The sequence below is a fragment of the Prosopis cineraria genome, unplaced genomic scaffold (assembly GCF_029017545.1).
Source record: "Prosopis cineraria cultivar Desert tree isolate PC_DT_omini unplaced genomic scaffold, ASM2901754v1 PC4, whole genome shotgun sequence".
NCBI lineage: Eukaryota > Viridiplantae > Streptophyta > Magnoliopsida > Fabales > Fabaceae > Prosopis > Prosopis cineraria.
This window is the reverse complement of record NW_026555335.1, coordinates 41,289,198-41,298,343: the sequence shown is the minus strand read 5'-3', so window position 1 is coordinate 41,298,343 and position 9,146 is coordinate 41,289,198. Positions and strand designations below refer to the sequence as shown.

The window sequence follows — 9,146 nt, the reverse complement described above, 5'->3', positions numbered from 1 at the left end:
CCAAATATTGATACGTCTATGTACCCATAAAGTATTCAAATACTAATTTTTAATTTAAAAAAATTTTAATTTTTAATACATATCTGATTCCTTTAAATGACAAATAGATACTTCAAGGTTATTTTTAAGAAATTAAGTTTTCTTAAATATTAAAATATTAATTTTTTTATTTCTAATATATTTAGAAAATAAGTTTTAGATATGAGAAAAATATAAAAATTATATTTCCTTAACTATAAGATGTTGGATTGTAATCTTTCTGTAAACCCTAAACAAGGACTAAGTGGTAGGTAATTAAATATAGATAGAATAAAAGTATAATTAATAATTATATTTTATTTGGTATTTCTATAAAAAAAATATAAGTTTATTAGTTTGGATATTTTTTGAATTAAAATTATATTTTTATTATTTTATTTATTTTTTATAAATATATACACACACCAATGTATCAAATACGTATCATATTTTATATTTTTTAAAAATCAAAGTGTTAGCATATTAGATATATATCTTATCTATGACATATTAAGGTATTACTACTAAGGGCACCTTGTTTGTATATATGTTTTTAAATCCCAGCCTCCCTTATTATTAAATCCTAGTTCATCCATTAATTGCCATGTCCTACCAAGGATTTAAATTCAAGCCTCTAGAATAAATTAACTTGAATTTCTTGACTAGTTAAACTAATCACATCTCAATTATTTTTTATAGTTTGTATTGTATCTATGCAATACTAAGGTATTATTAATAAGGACACCTTGTTTGTATATATGTTTCTAAATCCCAGCCTCCCTTATTATTAAATCCTAATTCATCCATTAATTGCCATGTCCTACTAAGGATTCAAATTCAAGCCTCTAGAATAAATTAACTTGATTTTCTTGACCAGTTAAACTAATCACCTCTCAATTATTTTTTATAGTTTTAAAAATACATAAAATGGTCATAAGTTGTCACCAACAATTATGTTTTGGGCCAATACTAACGAAGTTAAAAATGCAAATACAAGCCTCTTTGGTAACTTGTTTGGCCAATACATATAATGGAAGCTTTGGTTGGCTGTTTGAAAAAGTTTATTTTCTGTTGCTAACATATGATATATATTAAGATGGCAACTAGTTACTTTGACATGATGTTTAGAGGAGTATGTTGATTGGGAAAAGAGCTCATAAAATAAGAGATTATAGAGATGTCATAAAGGGGGAACATGGATTCTGCGCTAACTAATGAAAGATTTAACAATAAAAAGAATAAATGAAAACACAAGTGCAAAACGTACAAACTATACTCTAGACAGCTTGTCAAGATTATTCGAAAAAAGTATAATAGAGATGCAACACAATATACCCATATTGCATCTCAAATGTGACGTGATTTTAACGCTCGTGCTAATTAAATTTAGCTTTATGTTTTTTAAATCAATATTTTAGAGATTTTGCTTTGAACAATGTTAGTTGGTTGACTTTGCAATCAAACAAGTTTTTCCCCCTTCAAAACAAGTTCTAAGAATAATTTACTAAACAAGTTTTTATATTTTTCTATTTTTAAATATAATTTTTAGAATAATTATTTAAACAAGTCTTTTTTTTTCCTCAGAATATGTTATACAGAATACCTGTTCTCAAAGAAACAAAATAAAAACATTTTATATAGACACTAACTTTCTTTTGCTTTGGCCGAAGTAATAATACTACTGTGGTTTTAAATTGTTCATCAATTATACTTTAATTTCTTTGTAGATAAAATATTTTTGGAAAAATCGCAGATTAGGACTGATGAAAAAAGTTATTCATAAAAAAAGGTCAATACACAATTATTTATTATTAAAATAAAAATATTTACTTGTTTTTTCTTAAATAATGATTTATTATTAATTATTATCTGTGGATAATTTTTTTTTCAATGGTCCTTGCATGCAATTTTTCTATTATTTTTATTGATTAAAAATAAAAATACAAGGTGTATAATTCTTCATGAGTAAAATAATTTCACACTTTTCTAAAAATGGGTTACAATTATTGATAATTAATTATTTTATATGTTATAATTCAATTAAAAAATCATAAAACATTAATATATAAACATATTAAAAATTATTTTCACATAATTTTATAAAAATAAATTAAAAAAAATCTTATAATGCGAGTCACAAATATATATATATATATATATATAAAAGTGCTCTTTTAAATTTTCCGTTGGTTTTTCTATTCTTCTACACTTTCTTCGGACACCGTTCTGGTCTTCCTAGAAACGTATATATGATCCAATTCGCTTTGCAGAAAATCGGAGAAGATGGTGGCAATTTCGCTCTACAGAGGGAATCTGCATAGAGTCCCCGACGTGACTCGCAGATGGCTCATGCCAAACCCTAAAATTTCTCTCAAAGATTTCAAGTCCCTTCTATTGCGTCGTTCCAAGGCCCTTTCTCTCCTTCATACTACCACCACCTCCTCCAATCCGAACCCAAGCCCTAACCCTAACCCTAACTCTCCCCCTAAAGCTTATACTGATGCTCCTACAGTTAACGGGTCTATTCTTTGTGTTCAATCTGAAGCTATAAAGGTCAGTGAGAATGGAGAGGGGCCTTCACGGAAGGACGAAGATCACAAGGAATCGGAACCTCTTGGTCCTTTTTTAGATTCCAAGACTAAATTACCGGAGAAAGCTTCTGAACCTGTCGATGGTGGTGCGACTTCAATGGAAAATCAGATTGTGCCGGTAAGCTTCCTGTGGGGCGCTTACAAAAAGCGTATTATATCTTCATGAGTCCCTTCTCTGGTTTGATGATGTGACTTAACTCGCTTAATTCAAACGATTCTGGAAATACCTGCTATTCTTTTGCCGTTGAAAGCAGGCTCATTTGCTCACAATTCCTGTCTGTTATGTGGCAGATCAGAGACAAGGAGGATTTGTCAAGTGACAAAGAGAAAAGGAGGAGGGAAGTTGAAGATAAGTTACAAATTTTGAATGCGAAGAAACATAATTTAGTACTGGTGTTGAAACAGGTGAGTTCTGGCTTTGCTATCGGACGCAAGAGTCGAATGGGAATGCACGAAAGAAACATTTTGAAGGATGCTCTTTTTATAGATACATGAATTACATATCAGACTTGGCGAGTAAACTGAACTAACTAACTTCTGTTCTGTACAGATCAAACTCAACTATGTTAAGTTATAGTTGACACTTGACACTGTCTTTTCGTATTTGCTGGACACTAGTATTTCAGACTTTATGTTCTCAATGTGTGATTCTGCATTTTTCCTTTTAGGATGTGGTTTTCAGTTCTTTACTTGCGAGCAACAAATTAAATATTGGATGTGATGGTTGGCAGATATTGAATGCAGAGGAAGAGTTGAAAAGACAAAGCAGTATTCAAGGGACTGCGATGCGCCCTTCTGTGCCACTTCAAGCAGATGGAACAAATGATACTGGATCAATGGGTAAACACGGGGCTCCAAGGATCAGTTCAGAAGCAAATCTAGGTGATGATGTGGAAGGGGTTGCAGCTGATGATCTTGCAAATCATAGTATTCATTCTCGCCACATGCTTCGCACAAGTAGCATGTCACCTTCTTCAGATTCACCACTTAGGAGGACTCCGACTGTTCAGCAAAATGCGGTAATTTATCTTGCTTAGACAGTCAAGCTGCAATTGCGTTTCAGTTTAACTGTTTGAATGTCTTTTGATTTATAGACATATATGCTATCCTATACTCGTTATTGGAGTTTCTGGCATGAATTTATGAAAATGGGAGCTATATGGTGCACATGGGAGGGTCTATTATGGTCATTCAAGATAAATCATGCGTCTATCAAGCTCAGCCCAAACACTCTCCGAACATAATAAATGTATAAATGGTGCCTATTGCACCTTCTCTAGGCCTGTTATGTATGGGTTCTTCTGACAGGGCAGAATTAAGCACTCAAATTTGTTGAAGTCGTGGAATTCATTTGAGTTGGGAGAGGTTCAAAGGTGTATACTTCCTATTATGTTAACGATTCCTGTGATGCTGCAAAGCACGGCAAAGAATGTGGCATAAATCTGGTGTATTCTATTGCTCTGGCATTTTTTGGTTGTCTGGAGTGAAGCTTCATCATATACCTAACTAAAATTGTTAGTTGCGTGTGGATAACTTTTACCATATTGGACTATGTGCGACTACTTTATGGCGGGTTTAACTGAATAAATAAGTAATGTCAAGCTATAATGGAGCGGCCGAATTTGAACCCACAAATACACACTTTTAGTCTGAATGTCTGACCATTCATGTATATATCAATGTTTTATTGTTATATTTTCTGTGAAGGTTTCACATCTGCCTCGAGCAAACTTGGGTACCACGGCTAGTCCATCCCGCTTTGCACTGTCAGGACATCAAACGAATCCCGTGAACCCACCTTCAGTATCTGTATCAGGAATAAGTTATATTGCATCGTCCCCTTCCCCAGCGGCATCCGGTGGCACTTCAGTTTTCAAAGATGCTCGGCAGCCAAGCCCCTGGAACTAGGATTTTGGTTTGAAACTTGGAGACCTTATTTCTGTATCCTCATGGTGTCATGCGCTTTCCGGAATCAGAAATGGACTAAGTCTAGCCATACCTCTGTCTGTCAGAAGTGAGAATTCTCTGCATTGTTAGCTTACCCAACTTGAAGGACTGCTTCTCATCGGAGAGTGAAAAATACAAGGTCAATCCCATCCTTTTAAAAGTTAATGTAACATGCTGTCCTCGTTGTCTGGAATCCTAGTTTTGTATTCACCTATGAACTCGTGTCAAATTAAGATGTGGGCGTGTGGTAGACTGTAGACCTGTATTGTAAATTGTTTATGGAAAATAGGAAGATATATCGAAGCGTCAACCTCATTCCTGTACCATTTATTTGGCAAAAATTTTTTGGTATGGAGTTTAATACCAGAATTTCAAAGTGTGTGTGCTTGTTTATAAATAAGTTAAAAATATAAGGGATGCATGCACATTATCCCAAAATTACCATGTCACGTGTGCGCGCTGAATTAATGCGTATGCGCACACTTGCAGCATACTCGTATATGCCAGTTGTCTTTCTAGCGCAAATGATTATAAAGTTAAAATATCAGTAAAATTTTGATTAAAAAGTAAATTTGTTCTGGAAATTTTTCATTAAATACAATTAATAGTTTAACTTTTAAGTGGTGCAATATTCTTTTGAAAGTTTAAAAAATGATGCATTACTTTCTAGAAACATTTTACTTATGTTGGTTATTAGTTGAACGATTTTGATTATAATTATATGATAATGTTGTCTTAGCAATTTTTTTTTAAACTAATTTCTTAAACTTTCGATTGACACAATATTTTTCAGTTATTAATGCATATTTTTTTATTCTAAAGTTATTGATATTTAAATCAGAAGAAACAATTAATAACCCATTATAAGTGTTCAAAAATTGTGACAAAAAATTCAAGACAAATTTGTCAACCCTTAAAATTTCAACCAATAAAAATAAATTATCTAGAAATTATTATATTAACATGATTAAGAAAAAATTTCAAGTACATGGTATTCTGCTAAATTTCAAATGAAAAGTTAAATGATGAAAGAAATAATAATTATATGATCGATTCAGTGAAAATGTTATTTACACGACATTGGACGGTGAATAGAACATAACTAGATTTTAACCCCGTGTCATATACGGGAGTTTAACATTCTATTTAATTTGAGGACAATGAAAAAAAGTAAGAATTTTTTTCAGAAAATAAAAATAAATAACAATATATTGCATCATATTTTTTAAGGTTATTTTTTAATCAAATAATAATCAAATTTATTTTTTGTTAACATCAAGAGTTAGGCTGTACCATTTTTAAAAGTTGAAAGAAAATATTATATAAAAGATAAGTTTACCTAACAATTTTTCTTGTAATTTATATTTTTTATAATTTGCTGTCCATATCAAAAATTTAGTAGAATATTTTATTTTAAAATTTATTATATATGTATATATTAAATTTTAAAATTTAAATTTAAGTAGAATATTTTATTTTAAAATTTATAACCCATGCAATGTACAGAATAAATTATAAATTATTTTTAATCGAATCTCATATTATATTAAAGTAGTTATTTGTTTTCAAATTAACATAATCTTTTTATATTCACTATTTAATTGTGTGTTTAACTCTAAAATAACTACATCTTTAAATATTAAAAATATCTTATACCTTTTAACATCCAAACCCTGAGAAATAACTCTAAAAAAATAGCTTATATTTTTTAACGAATGAAATAAGTTTACTAAAATCATATTTTAAACATATATGTATAAAAAAATTAATAAAATAAGAGATAAATTAGTCAATATAATTTGTGTTTATGTTTATTTAAATTTTATTACATATCTAACACTTATTATTTTTACTAAGAATTTTATATCCACATATAATTTTTACTATAAATCCTACATAAGTTATAGGTCCCGCAATCTTTTTTTTTTTTGGTCATTGATAATTTCTTTGCATATCAAATACATTATTTTTTTATTAAAAATATTATATTCACCGTCAATTTTTACCATGAATTCTACATAATCTTTTAAAATGTAAAAATCTTCATATATTTTACACATTATTTAAATTTTTAACTTATATAAATGTTGACCTCACACCCACATTTTTTAATGGTAGATGACACATGCACTTTTTTACTAAGTCCTGCAACTATACTATTTATTTTTTTTTAACAAAATCATCCATTAACTAATTTTAAAAAATATTTTTTAAAATAATTATTAATTTAATTTTTTATTAATTAAATTATAGGTCCCTTGTCCACTTTTTTATCACTAAAAACTTCTTTACATTTCTAACACCCATTATTTTTACCATGATCTTTTAAAATATAAAAATATTATTATATCTTACACCTAGTCTAAATTTTTAAAATTTATAAATATATCACCCCACTTATATTTTTTAACGATAGGTTCACAAACCACTTCTTTAAACTACACTACTCTAATTTTTAAGGAAATCAAGTTTATTAAAATATCAAATTCTCTCCATTCCCATTAGATTTTCAATTGATTTTAAAATAGATAAATATATAAAAAAAATCTACAATCGAACCTAACTCTTGCATCTCTAGCTCTCAAATTTATTTAGGCTGATTTAACTATCCCAAATTTTTAAAAATTATTTTATTTTATTTTTCTCTTTATTGAGTCCATAAACTATGTTTTTGAAATTTTTTTGGCCAATTTATATATTAAATTTTTAAAAAAGTTACAAAATTAATTTTTTGGTAATTTAAATAATTTTTAGATAATATTTATATTTAAATAGAATCATTTTAGTTTAACACATATAACTTAAAAGTCAACTAATGATTAGGTTGATGAAAAAAAAATATTAAAAATATAAAGAAGGCTTGTATTTTATAACTATTTATATTCAGAAAAAAAATATTCATATAGGTTTCAAAAAATAGAAGACATGTATCATTAATTAAGATAAAACAAAAAGAATGTTAAAATATTTTACTCATTTTTAATTATGAGTTTCATATTAACTATTTAATTTTTTTGTAGGTTCCACATATATAAAATTTATAATCAAACTTAACTCTTAACACCTTTAACTTTTAAATTTATCTAGGCTAGCTTAATTACTGCAAATTAAGTAATTTAAATGATTTTTATGCAACATCTATATTTAAATAGGGATAATTTAGTTTAAAAATATATATGACTTAACAATCAACTAATGGTTAGATAGATTAAAAATTAAAATCTTAAAAATAAAAAGAAGGTTTGTATTTTATGACTATCCATACTAAAAAATATTCATATAAGTTTTAAAAAAATAAAAGAGAAGTATCATTAATTAAGACAAAAATATACAAAATATTTTACTCATTTTTAATTATATATCCCACATGTATCTCTTTTACTACAGGACTGACCTTAGTTTTTTCTTTTTTATTTATTATAAAACATTAAAAAAATTAACAAATAAATTTTTTTTTCAAAAAAATGTGAGTGGGTACTGTATATCTACAGTAGCATCCATAAAAATGGAAAAAAAAAAAAAAAAGGTCATGGATGGGTATCGATATACAACACCCATCCAAAACAATAACAAAAAAAAAATGATGAGGCAATAAAAAATGAGGGGGGAGAAAAGTTAGATGGTATTGCAGATCTACAATATCCATCTGACGGCATTTACATGATATTATTAATTATTGATTATAAATTATAGATTGACTTGAGTAGAACGTCAAGGTTTTTTGGATTAAAAAAAAATGTCAAGTTTTTTCCCCCAAAGTCAATTGGATTGAGTGGTTGGCTAAAGCTTGTTGCATCTCTAAGGCGCCCTAATCCTCCCCACCTCTTCACGAAAGTCACATTACACACACAACTCCCCCCCGACATTACCCGGACATATTGCTGCCGTTGTTGTTGTTGCTCTTTTTTTTTTTTTTTTAAGCTAAACGAAAGAGGGACGAAGTCCAAAAATTACAAGAACTCAGCAGGGAACCCAAGCCCCGATTGATCATGAATATACACAAATTTTTTTTTTTTTCGGGGGTCAACAAAGAGTATGCCCAAGATAATTTAAGCATTTAACATAAATCTCATCGTTGCCAAACAGTTCCTCAAAAGTAAAAAAAATGCTATTGCTGTAATGCTTTTGGTCTCCTTTGTTTCGATTTCTCTATGTGGTTGGGTCTCCCTCCAATGGAAACCTCTACAATTCATTATGATTTGTGTTTTTAGTATGTTAATTTAATTTTAGAATTTATATGATCTTTTAAAAGGTAAACTTACTTTATTTTAGACTAAGAAAGAGAACATCTGCGTTTAATCTGCCAAACCCAAATTTGAGTCTAATAATTCCTTTAGATTTAGGAATCAAGGAACTAAGACACAAAACCTCTTAGCCTTGAGCCTAGTTGGGGAAATAGACCAGACCTAAATAATACAACTCAGGAATTCCACCTGTAGTTGGGGATGCCTGCAATAACTCAACTCAAACATTCACTTTCTTGAAAGTGCCCCAAGATTTCCATCTTAAACAACCTTATGACCTTCTTGCCTATTCCCGTGACACTCCCACCCCTTCAAATCCTTTGCGAGACCATATGGCCATCACCTT

At 29.1% G+C, this 9,146-nt stretch overlaps 1 protein-coding gene across 1 annotated transcript; it reads left to right on the top strand.

Moving 5' to 3' along the window:
- The first annotated feature begins 2,227 nt into the window (after positions 1-2,227).
- LOC129309265 (uncharacterized) lies at positions 2,228-4,879 on the top strand. The gene is made up of 4 exons (XM_054950754.1): positions 2,228-2,727; positions 2,901-3,014; positions 3,341-3,628; positions 4,317-4,879. Exons 1-4 carry the CDS (start codon positions 2,302-2,304, stop codon positions 4,515-4,517), a joined length of 1,029 nt encoding a protein of 342 aa, XP_054806729.1. The 5' UTR covers positions 2,228-2,301; the 3' UTR covers positions 4,518-4,879.
- The last annotated feature ends 4,267 nt before the right edge of the window (positions 4,880-9,146 follow it).

Excerpts from the sequence above, each read along its gene's own strand:
- LOC129309265 (XM_054950754.1), top strand. The coding sequence starts at position 2,302 with ATGGTGGCAATTTCGCTCTACAGAGGGAATCTGCATAGAGTCCCCGAC. Across the intron at positions 2,728-2,900 it reads TGGAAAATCAGATTGTGCCG|ATCAGAGACAAGGAGGATTT; the intron begins GTAAGCTTCCTG and ends GTTATGTGGCAG. Across the intron at positions 3,015-3,340 it reads TAGTACTGGTGTTGAAACAG|ATATTGAATGCAGAGGAAGA; the intron begins GTGAGTTCTGGC and ends GATGGTTGGCAG.